The 12,678-nt window shown below is 48.9% G+C and overlaps 1 protein-coding gene across 1 annotated transcript in view; it reads left to right on the top strand.

Annotated features, from left to right (window-relative positions):
- The window catches only part of LOC115130023 (slit homolog 3 protein-like), a 236,498-nt gene that overhangs the window by 149,592 nt on the left and 74,228 nt on the right, over window positions 1–12,678 (top strand). The window contains exon 7 of the mRNA XM_065019593.1: window positions 10,359–10,430. Within this exon, the coding sequence (XP_064875665.1) occupies window positions 10,359–10,430 (72 nt within the window). The remainder of the gene's footprint in view (window positions 1–10,358; window positions 10,431–12,678) is intronic.

Here is a 12,678-nt window from a genome sequence, read left to right as displayed (position 1 = left end):
TAGGTGCTCCTTTGTAGTTTGATCTCAAGAAAACATTGTGTCCAAATACCCCTCTTAGAAAACAGAAATTGGGGTGGTCGACACATGTGATGTTTCTAATCACAATGATCGTTAAACTTCTTTTAAAACATTTTTTAAAGAGCATCATCTGACTTTAGACATAAACAAGTCATTTCAAAGGCCTCATTCCTATTGATGCCTGGGTGGCTGAGAAATCTCTCTGATCATAGAAAACAACCAATACAAAAGTCTCTGCCTATTTCTCCCGAGAAGAATTCCTTATACAATCACGTCAGCTTTGTGTTAGATGTTAAGCATTCCCCCAAGTTGCTAATGAATAAGAGCTGATTTAGTGGAGGACTAAATAGGCCTCCGTAATGAGTGCAGCTCTGTGACTTCCAATGACTGAATACAGTTTAACGCCTGCCAAGCAACACAAAATAAATGATCGGCCCTTTCTGGTGATGAATTGTAATTTGGATTTAACATAAATGTGCTAATGACTGAACTAATGACTTCAAAGCTATCTCGGACATTTTCTTATATTGGGCATGCCTTGCATCTCAATGAGATGGAGAACAGGGTTGTGTGCCAGCAGAACACACTGCATGGTGGGCCAACATACTGCTGGGTGGAGGTGGATGGACGAGCCAATATGCCACTGATTCTTTGATGATTATTCATTGGATGGTTTCTGCTCTTAGGACATTTGATTTGAATAAATGCCGCTTTTATGTCAAGATGTCCTTGAAGATACTTGTCAAATGTAAGTTTCACTAGGCAAATTAATTGTGTAAAAAAAAATATATATATATATCACATTTTATTGGATTTTTAACAATCAAAATACTAGCATTGTATTAGAATACTGGTCAAGCAAATATTACCCTCCATTAACTGGTGATGAATATGGCTTATAATTTCTTAACTGAGAGAGAAAAATGTGATTATACTTGTGAAAACTATTATGATAAAAATATGACTTGCAATATTGTTAGGAATTAAACTGGCAGAAATGTTATTTGTGCATTATTTTCTTGGTTATAACGTTTACGTCATTTGTTAAATCGGTCCTTTAGCCGTTACAAATCTATACAAGTCTGAAATGCTCTTTGAAAAGCCAAAGAGCCCGCAGGTCGTCTACGGAAACCTCTGTGTTCTTACCAGAGTGGTGCGTGGCCATCTTCCATCGTCCCCCCTCCCGCTGCACTCTCTGCACTCTGCATATTTAATGACCACTTTTTGTACAGAAAATTCTGGCTCTCAATGAACGCCACTCTCTCTCTTTTTTTCTTTTTTGTGCCGACCTACCGGGCTCTGTCATTTTTTTTATGAGGAATGGAAGTGCCGCTGAGACATTTCCATGCTAGGTATCTCAAGGTGACTTTCACCTCATCACGCATTGATAAGAAGAGGGAGGGACCAAGTTTTCACATTACCACAAACGACCTCCCCCCCTCCTCCTCCAACTCCTTCCGCCCTGCCAAACACTGTCATTTGTCAATGTGTGCCCTCTGCATTTCCCTGACTTTTTGACAGGGGCCTCCGTGTTCCAACTAGAGTGATTTAGTTACTTCATAACCAGCCGAATGGGGACATAGACTCCCTTCACTTTATGTTAACACTGATTCACCAGGCTTGTTTGATACTGCATTCTCTTCTATTACTGTTATTCTTGCTGTTATTTTATTTATTTTGAGGTTACAGATGCCCTCTTTAATATGAGTAGACTTTAATGATGTTTTGTACCCGCTGGTGAGTGGTAAGCACCTCTCTCACACGAAGACCCAAGGCATGCCAAAATACACCAACCAGGGGGGACCCCCACCACCCCTCCTGCCTTGTTGCCTACTGCCTTCGGAGTTGACTCGGTGTCATTTATTTGAACTGTTGAAAGTGCATTGTTGGACCTGGTTGTGATTTGACTGTGGAGAAGCAGACTGAATGGATGCTGTATGGTGAGAGTGTTAGCGGGTGAGGCGGAGTAGTACTGTTACGTTATATGCAGTGCGGCTCATTTGCTCCGAGCTGTGGTGATCACAAGAAACTATCGCATTTCTGTGGCTGCATTTTGGTTCCAGAGCCGTCTAGGGCGAGACGCGTGGGTGTTTGATCGAAACCTAAATGCATTGGTTCAGAAAAATATATTTTTTTATATACAGGGACCGGGTCAAAAATATAATGTTTTTGCTATTCAGTGCTTTTGGTTTGGCTGGCCTTTACCTGGTATTTAAGTCCGTCAGCTGTACCTTGGCCAGGCGATCGTTGACGTTTCCAGGAATTGATGTGACCTGACCTAGCCTCAGTCTCCTTGCCCCTCGGTCTGTATCCTCTCTGACCTCACTTCTATGTCATAAACACTGCTGATGACTCCTCTTGATTAATGCCTTTCTGTGGCTAGAGAGATGGAGGCCCAGTTGTAGCTCACTGAGGAGCACATAACCAAGAGAGAGAGAGAGATGGAGAGAGAGAGGGGTAGAGAGGGAGACAGAGAGTTTGAGTATAAAAAGAGAGGGGGGGGGGGTAGAGGGATAGAGAGAGAGAAGAGACTGTCAGAGACTGAGTCTTCTGTGTGAATCAGATATTCCATGCATTTATAATCCCCAACACCAGTGTGCCTCCCAAAGGACAAATCAGACTTTACCTCAGTGTGGTCTGATTGAAAGGTTGCCTTCAGCCAATAGAATAGTCTTTATGAGTCAGATAGCAGGCAGAGAAAGAGAGATGGAGATTGAGATGGAGGGCGAGAGAGTGAGAGAGAGAGAGGGGAAGTGAGAGGGAGAGAAGGGGGGGTTGACGATTGGGGGGGGGGGGGCTGTCATTAGCTCGCAAACAGCAGTTTCAAGCACAGGAAATTGCCTTGCCACCAGACGTGGCCCCTTACGATATCTCTGGGTGGTGTGACTGCGCCAAAGCAGCGCAGTGGCGGTAGGGAGCAGAAGGAGAGAGGAGGAGAGAGAGGAACGACCCCATCGTGTCCCAGCAGAGCCAACCCAATGCACAATTAATCACTCGCTCCTGTACGCCAGGACAAAAAGGGATGGGAACAGCTTAGATTCAATCTGTCCTCATTTAAGCTGTAATGGCCTCATCAATGGCTCGGCACTCATGTCTCTCTCTCTGTCTGTCTGTTCGTCCTACATGTGCCTCTTGCTGCAGTATGTGACTGGCTAATACTGAGTGCCCTCCATCTACAGAACCAAAAGCTGAATCCGCCTCTCTTTTTCTCATCCCCCTCTCTTGTCTTCCCTCCTCTCTCCTCCTCCCTCCGCGCTCCTCTCTCCTCCTCCCTCCGCCCTCCACCCTCCTCTCTCTTCTTCCCTCTGCCCTCCGCCCTCCACCCTCCACCCCCCTCTCTCTTCCTCCCTCCGCCCTCCACCCTCCTCTCTCTTCCGCCCTACTCTCCGTTGCCGATTACATTTTCCGGATCCATAAAGCATGTCTCTATTGGATAAGATAATGTCCACATTGCCCAAGCGCCTCACTGTTTTCTTTTGTCTCTCATAAGCCCTCACTTAGACACGAACCACGTGGACAGGGTCTTGAGCTGCAGCGCATGTTATTTCGATGTTTGTCATCTGCGAGTTCAACGACATCTGATTGCGCCTTTGTGCTTTAGCTGAGCCCTCCACGCTAAGCAAAACAAAGGCAAACATTTCCATCCCTTTCGGGTTGGATTCCGCCACGCCGCAAACAAGTGGTGGATGAGTTACGATGGCCGTAATGAAATGAGGCCTCATCTGGAGGCACTCTGCTCATTTGTTTTGACATCCAGGCCCCCAAAACTCCAGGCTTGTTCTGTAAACTCCACCGCTGCCTCGACACTTCTCAGCCCGCTGCCTCGACACTTCTCAGCCCACTGCCTCGACACTTCTCAGCCCGCTGCCTCGACACTTCTCAGCCCACTGCCTCGACACTTCTCAGCCCGCTGCCTCGACACTTCTCAGCCCGCTGCCTCCAACGCTGCTGCTGCCGTGCCATTGGCTGTTGTGTTGGTGGTGGTGGTGGTGGTGGTGGTGGTGGATTGTTCCAGAGTTCCATGGCAACATGGTGGAAATGGCACTCCTCACAGGGAGGGAAGGCATCTGAGACAACTATGGGACTCCGGAAGAGGAGAGCCACACACACACACACACACACACACACACAGACGGAACATGCAGATTGCCTGGTTCAAACACTCAAGGCTTCTTTAAAGCAGACCCTCTACACACACGCACTCAAACACACACTCTACACACACTCTCACGGTGTCTTTAGGCAGGCTTAGTGAGATGATGAAGATGAAGAGAGAGAGGGAATTCACTCTGGTGGTTCCTGGGAAGGAACCAGACTCTTAAATCAGCCCCCACCCCCCACACACACACAGTCATTGTGAGGGAGAAATGGCCAGGAGCAGAACCCGTGGGAAACTTCACCTCTCGCCCCCTCAGATATTACAATGTGCCACTCTAATGTGCCCGCCGAGAGAACAGTTAAAGAGGTTGGGGGAAAAATCTCTTCACCTACCTCCTGAAATACACTCTCTGTCACATTCACACACACACACAGCCACACGTGCGCTCACACACACACCTACATACACACACACCATGGCAGAACAGTGTGCTGCTCATGATGACACCGTCATGTCGCATTGCGTGTCTCTCAGGCCCCTGATTTCAAGCCTCTGTGAGTTTCTGTAACTGAGTCAGCTCCACTGAGCCGTATGCACTCCTCCTGTCCATCCCAGCCCTACCCTCCCTCCCACTGCTCCGCTCCAGTCCTGTCTTACCCACCAGCCACTGCAGCCCCAGCCCCCCTCGCTGTGTCCTTTAAATAAAAAAAAGTGACGTATCCAGGGGCCCTCTCCAAAAAGCCTTAATGAGGGTCTGGAGAGAGGCAGAGAGCACTCGAGACCCCAAAGTAGGCCTTTTTGCAACTGTGGGAAAGCTTTCTTAGCATGGCAGAGAGCGAAGAAAGAAATCGCACTGGAAAAATATCGGAGAACCCGTACCTCGGACAGAGCCTGTCTCTGTTTTAAGGAGAAGTAATGGGGTCAGTTAATAAAAGAATAATCCTATGACCAGGACATCGATGGAGCTCTAAAGAAAATCATGAAGTAACATTGTTCCACTACACAACAAGCTATAATTCAGGATACTCTATTGATCCCATTAAAGCATAGAGGCTACATAATCGAGACACATAGGCGCCATTGTCTTCCTGGAGCATTGTATGAACTCAGCTAGCATCCCCTGCTTTCGTTAAGAATCATTAGTTCAGTAGTGGTTCAATCAGGAAATAAATAACTCGCTAATTCATGCTGTGCAGATTCAAGACGGGGAAAATAACCAAACGTAAAAAGCTGAATAAAAGAGAGCGAGGGAGAGGGAGAGAGAGAGGGAGAGGGAGAGTGTGTCAGTAGAACATGGCCGTTAGTGGAGGGGAGAAGGATAGAGAGGTATCAGGAACAGCGGCGGTCCCCAACGGTTGCAGCCGGAAAGAGTGAGAGAAGGACGGAGTGGGGAGGAAAAAGATAGAGAGAGGGACGGAGTGGGGAGGACAAAGATAGAGAGAGGGACGGAGTGGGGAGGACAAAGATAGAGAGAGGGACGGAGTGGAGAGGACAAAGATAGAGAGAGGGACGGAGTGGAGAGGACAAAGAGAGAGAGAAGGACGGAGTGGGGAGGACAAAGAGTGAGAGAGGGACGGAGTGGAGAGGACAAAGAGAGAGAGAGGGACGGAGTGGAGAGGACAAAGAGAGAGAGAAGGACGGAGTGGGGAGGACAAAGAGTGAGAGAGGGACGGAGTGGAGAGGACAAAGAGAGAGAGAGGGACGGAGTGGAGAGGACAAAGAGTGAGAGAAGGACGGAGTGGGGAGGAAAAAGATAGAGAGAGGGACGGAGTGGAGAGGACAAAGATAGAGAGAGGGACGGAGTGGAGAGGACAAAGAGAGAGAGAGGGACGGAGTGGGGAGGACAAAGATAGAGAGAGGGACGGAGTGGAGAGGACAAAGAGAGAGAGAGGGACGGAGTGGAGAGGACAAAGATAGAGAGAGGGACGGAGTGGAGAGGACAAAGAGAGAGAGAAGGACGGAGTGGGGAGGACAAAGAGTGAGAGAGGGACGGAGTGGAGAGGACAAAGAGAGAGAGAGGGACGGAGTGGAGAGGACAAAGAGAGAGAGAAGGACGGAGTGGGGAGGACAAAGAGTGAGAGAGGGACGGAGTGGAGAGGACAAAGAGAGAGAGAGGGACGGAGTGGAGAGGACAAAGAGTGAGAGAAGGACGGAGTGGGGAGGAAAAAGATAGAGAGAGGGACGGAGTGGAGAGGACAAAGATAGAGAGAGGGACGGAGTGGAGAGGACAAAGAGAGAGAGAGGGACGGAGTGGGGAGGACAAAGATAGAGAGAGGGACGGAGTGGGGAGGACAAAGATAGAGAGAGGGACGGAGTGGGGAGGACAAAGATAGAGAGAGGGACGGAGTGGGGAGGACAAAGATAGAGAGAGGGACGGAGTGGAGAGGACAAAGAGTGAGAGAAGGACGGAGTGGGGAGGAAAAATAGTGAGAGAGGGACGGAGTGGGGAGGACAAAGATAGAGAGAGGGACGGAGTGGGGAGGACAATAATAGAGAGAGGGACGGAGTGGAGAGGACAAAGAGAGAGAGAGGGACGGAGTGGAGAGGACAAAGAGAGAGAGAGGGACGGAGTGGAGAGGACAAAGAGAGAGAGAGGGACGGAGCGGGGAGGAAAAAGAGAGAGAGAGGGACGGAGCGGGGAGGAAAAAGAGAGAGAGAGGGACAGAGGGGGGAGGAAAAAGAGAGAGAGAGGGACGGAGCGGGGAGGAAAAAGAGAGAGAGAGGGACGGAGTGGGGAGGAAAAAGAGAGAGAGAGGGGCGGAGTGGGGAGGAAAAAGAGAGAGAGAGGCGGAGAAGGACGACGGGGATAGAGGGGCGAGAGAGGAAGAGGAAGCAGAGGGGCGAGAGGGAGCGGCCTGAGGGGAGAAAGTGTGAGAGAGAGGGAGAGAGATTGAAAGAGAGAGAGAGAGAGAGAGAGAGAGCAAGGATAAAGAGGGATTGACGGCTGGGGCAGTGATCAGACTCCGCAGGCCCTATAGACAACATGCGATAGCGTCAACCTCATGGGCTGCTGGTAAAGACTCAGCTCCATCACTGCCTCCCTGGCTGGGGACAGAGATAGGGGCCCTATACAGCACTACATTACACTACACAACAGATTACGTTCCCCCGGTGACAGACAGACATGCCTGAGAGGCTAATGTCAGCTCCAACAGATTTAGGAATTCATCATATTTTGCCATTAGGTCATTTTCTAATGTTCTAATATTAGATTAGCAGGTTAGTGGATTTTAACTAGGCAGACAAAGACCTTGAAAGAGCTGTTGTGCGTAATTGAGATACTGCCTCTCTTGTCTGTGTGATTACTGTAATCAGGACAAATTGCACAGGGCCCCCCAGTAAATCGGATCAATTGTGAACCGTATGGCTAAATGCCCTCTAGGACCGGACAGTGTTAAAAAACGACCATGTTGAAATATGGATGTAGCTGAACACGTTGGCCTCTAACTCTTCAGTGGTTTCTGGTTCCTCGTTATCATGACAGCCAGCTCCCTGGAAAATCTCTCTCTGGCCGGTGGGGGCAGGGGGGGAACAGGAGAGATAAGTGAGTGTCCTTCCTGGGCAGAGGCCATTTTCCCCTGTTGATGGTTCAATATTACAGGGTTTTACCAGGGCGTTGCTCCCTTCGTCCCAGCCAGACCCATCCCCGACCCATGCTCTCTCTCTTTTCTCTCTTTTTTTCTTTCCTCCCTCTGTCTTTCTCCCTCTCTCATTCCCTTTTTCTCTCTCCTACTCTCTCTCTCGCTCAATCCCGCCCTCTCTCTCCTTCCTTCCCTCCTTCCCTCCACTGTGGCAAAAACCCAGCAGTAGTTCTAAGCCAGATGAGCCTGAGAGCCACAGTGGCCTTGACAAGTGGGATGGAGTTACTCTCCTCACTAGAAGTGCCAATTTGGTCAGCACTGACAAGGGTGATTCCGCCCTGTATATAATTTAATTGTGGAATAACAATCATTTCCCTTGCCATTTGGTTGCATTTCCCCCCCTCGTTCTTAATAAAGTGTTCCCCCTGCTGATTGCTTCCAAAATAAATATGAAAACATCATTTAAAATTCCGCAAGTATTTTATTTTAGGGGATTTTTTTCCTTCACTCTGTTTTCATGCGACCCTCGTTATTTTTTGCAGCTTTGCTGTTGCCTTGATGGGGATTTTCCACTGGTCCAATTAGAAATCTGAACACAGATATGTTGAACCACGCCGTGTTGTAGTCATATCCGATTTCCTCCTCTCTCCTTTATGGGTTTGAATCAGCCTGTTACAGTGAGAGTTGATACATGGCGTCACACCAGTGGCCGCTGCCCGGTGCTCCCAACACTTTCCTTAAAACATGCATGAACTGTGAAAACCAGCAGGCCAGTCTTTACTCTCGTCCACTCCACTCTGAGGATCTGCTGCGATCGGCATCCTCTCTAGTCCCGCTAAACCCCTTATTACCAGTAATAGTACAGTAAGACGCTGTAAAACAAGCCTCCTGCTCCACCCGTTACGTTGTCTCGCCGACAGGACTCAGCACTTTCTGTTTCTAGCTACCGAGCCGATCCGGGAACCATTAAAGTCCCAAATTTAGAAATAGCAGGTGCACATTAACACTTCCCAGGGAGGTGGTGCAGAGGGGACGGGTGGAGGTGGAGGGGGCTATCTAGTGACGGAGGGGTGGGACGGCTAGATTACAAGACTTATGTCTGCTAAGTAGTACTATTCACATTTACTGTTTCTGGATGGAGAGAAAGGGAATTACTGCTGCCTCCCTCTTTCCCTCCCTCTGCCTGCTGCTGCTGATAATATCATCGTTGTGCTAAAGCTTATTACACGCTGTTGTGGACACGCCTGCACCAGCAGCATCATATGGCCCACAACACAAGCAGACAGGCAGGCAAGGGATGAGGTGTGGATGAACAGTATGCTGTGAACAACAGGCACCATCCAGTTCTCTGACAAGAACCTTTGTGCTGTTCAAACAAACCTGTTGCACCTGGGTGTCTTCAATAGGAACCAAATGGGCAGGGACCGACCTGAATTTGTCCAGTAGAAACACTTGTTTGCTAATGAATACACCCCTTCTGGGTGATTGAGAAGTGTACCACTGCTTCTGCTACTTAGCTACAGTGCATTTGGAAAATATTCAGACCCCTTCACTATTTCCACATGTTATGTTTACAGCTTTATTCTAAAAGTCCCTGCCACTGAAAGACATCCCCACAGCATGATGCTGCTACCACCATGCTTCACCGTAAGGATGGTGCCAGGTTACCTTCACATGCGACGCTTGGCATCAGAGCAGAGAATCTTGTCTTTCGGTGCTTTTTGGCAAACTCCACGCGGGCTGTCATGTGCCTTTTACTGAGGAGTGGCTTCTGTCTGGCCACTTTACCTTAAAGGCCTGATTGGTGGAGTTCTGAGATGGTTGTCCTTCTGGAAGGTTCTCCCATCTCCAAAGAGGAACTCTGGAGCTCTGTCAGAGTGACCAGATTCTTGGTCACCTCCCTGACCAAGGCCCTTCTCCCCTGATTACTCAGTTTGGCCGGGCGGCCAGCTCTAAGAAGAATCTTGGTGGTTCCAAATGGAACCTTCCCCAGAACTATGCCTCGACAAAATCCTGTCTCAGAGCTCTACAGACAATTTCTTTGACCTCATGGCTTGGTTTTTGCTCTGGCATGCACTGTCAACTGCGGAACCTTATGTAGACAGGTGTGTACTTTTCCAAATCATGTCCAATCCATTTAATTTACCACAGGTGGACTCCAATCAAGTTGTAGAAACATCTCAAGGATGATCAATGGAAACAGGTTGCACCTGAGCTCAATTTCAAGTCTCATAGCAAAGGGTGTGAATACTTTTATTTGTAATCAAATTGAAAAATTTTCGAAAAACCTGTTTTCGCTTTGTCATTATGGGGTGTTAAGTGTGCAGATTGATGAGGAAAACAATTCATTGAATCCATTTTAGAATAAGGCCGTAACGTCAACAAACTGCGGAAAAATTGGAATGGGTCTGAATGCTTTCCGAATGCCCTGTATATCACCTCTGGATGCACTGAGATACAGTAGACACAGTAGACTGTCTGTTTAGACTGTAGGCTGCTCGTTGTCCATTACTTGTGTTTTCATTTTGCTCATTTCTTTAGAACAGTGTGCTACTTTCTTACTCCTTCCTATGCCTTTCTTTCTACTTGTGAAACCCAATGACTGTCTTTGTGGATTGTGGCTATTGTTTCTAAATGTACTGTCGGTCTCTCTCTTGCAGCACCCTCAACAACAACAACATCACCCTCATCCCTCTGTCCAGCTTCAACCACATGCCCAAGCTGCGGACTCTGTGAGTATATGACGAGGATACCATTTGGATGTGTCCCAAATGCTACCTTATTCCCTGTACAGTGCACAACTTTCGACCAGAGACCTATGGCCATTGTCGAAAGTAGTGCACTGTGTAGTGAATAGGGCGCCATTTGGGATGCAGCCATTGTGAAATACCACCAAGTGGCTGAGTGGAAACAGGATCCATCTCAGAAGATTATTATTCCATAATGAGTGGTTATATCTCCGTTGTTTCATGCTCATAATCGTTCGAGCCCCATTACCTCAACAAGGCACAACTTTCTTTAAGTTCACGAGTTCTGACTCCCTATAAAAACCCTGGGTCAAAGACAGTGTTGCGTTCAATCCCTGGATCGACCCTGGGGCAACTCTGATGAGTGATTGGGCGGGTGGGGGGAGGGGCGTCCCCGGTCGCCAGGGTCGATGGCACGCCAGCTCACTGGGGTTGTTTACCTAGACACCCCTGGGGGGGGGGGGTCTGAGGGAGCAGACCTTGTATCTGTCTCTGTCCCCTGAGATCTGTGTTGTGCATGACTTTGTCACTGTACCCATTTCACTCACATTATCTCCCCAACCACAATCAATACATAATAATTACATAGTGCTCTACCTTGCCGGGATGTTTCTCTTCTGCGGCTGACCTTGGTTATTAAGCAGTGGGCTCTGGGATACGTTGGTTATTATTACCATGTGGTGTGAGTTGTTCCACTGCTGCACCCTCCAAGGGGACCATAAATAGTAAGAGGGTGTCCGCAGTAGACGGGCAGACAGACAGACAGACGGCCTTTGACGCTCAGGACCCATCTCAGACCCGCAGTGGCTTGTGACCCTGTGACCCTGCGGTGTCCTCCCCTCCAGACCCCAGCCTCCAGACTCCAGCCTCCCCAGTAATCATCTCTTTTCCTGCCTGCTGCCTGGGCTCCTCGGGGGCCTGAGGTCTGGAGCTTAGAGCTGTCCGCTCTGCTACAAGCCCCATGGCTCAGCAGTCTCCCCATCCCTATCCCCTCGCCTCCTCCTCGCCTCCTCAGAATTGAATTTGCTGACGCTGGGATGGCCGGCCTTCTGCTCCCTGGCCAGTATTGAATTATCTGAGCCGAGGCTCCCCCTGCTTCCCCCTACCCCACCCGCCCCTACATCCCTGGCTCCCAGTTCCTTTGTACTGCATTTTCTGGCTCTAATATCCCTGAGATCTCTGTATTGAATTTGCTGCTTGTAAAAACAACTTATTAAATCAAATGTTTAGAGATGTCTGTAATTCATTTAGCAGGGATGGGGGGGGGGGGCGGGTGGCTCCAGGTTTCTGATGAAATAGCTTAGCTAACCTGCCCTCTGCCCTCGCTCTCTCTCGCTCTGTTTCTCTCTCTCTCTCTTTCTGTTTCTCTCCCCCACTCTCTTTTTACCAGCTTTGTCCAGCAGCCATTCAATTAGATCAAATGATATCACCCCATGGTGAGCTACGGTTCAATAACGGGACAGATAGAGAGTGAGGGCTCCTACTGCGAAAGGGATAGTTACTCTAGTCATTTTCACAGTGTGTGTCTGTGTGGATCACTGGGTGAGCTGAGGTGCCCTTTTGTGCAGGTTCTGAAGATGAACACCTAGCTCACCTCACTCACACACTCACACACACACACACACACACACACAGCCGACCGACCGAGCATTGGTGTATGAGCCCTATGCTCGGTCTCAGTGTGGAGCTCATCTCTCCATCCCTCCACCTCTCTAATCCCACTCGTGTGTAATTAATCCGGAACAACGGGTGGCTATAAACTGGATTTATAATGGGAAGAGCTCCATTAAAACTACAACCCACGCTGTTATCCTCAATGAGCAATTCCTGTCCCCTAACCGGATCGCACCCGTATTTCATTTGCCAGACTTTTTGAAAAGGATGAAGTAACTTTTTGATTTGCTGACATGACTCTTCCTCCTACCGCCAAGCACCCCCCGCTCCCTCTGTTTCCTCTCCTTTCAGCTCCTCTCCAGTCGGTCTCGTAATGACTGTTGAGAGATAGTGATTTAGCCCCTGTGTGTCGTGTCCTGTCCTCTTCTTTGGGAGAGCTGCCATATTGTTGAGGGAGACCTTGACGAAATGAAGGTGTTGGCTAAGAGAATGGGCCCATCCTTGCGTCTGCAGATGGATTCACATTAGTCGCTTTTATGCGCCGGTCTTGGATATGACAACCACAGCATCTCTGTCAAGGACGGAGGAGTCACAGAGTCATAAACACAGCAGGGCAGCC

This window comes from Oncorhynchus nerka, linkage group LG6, assembly GCF_034236695.1.
Source record: "Oncorhynchus nerka isolate Pitt River linkage group LG6, Oner_Uvic_2.0, whole genome shotgun sequence".
NCBI lineage: Eukaryota > Metazoa > Chordata > Actinopteri > Salmoniformes > Salmonidae > Oncorhynchus > Oncorhynchus nerka.
Note: the sequence above shows the minus strand (reverse complement) of the source record. Positions and strands in the feature narration are given on the sequence as shown.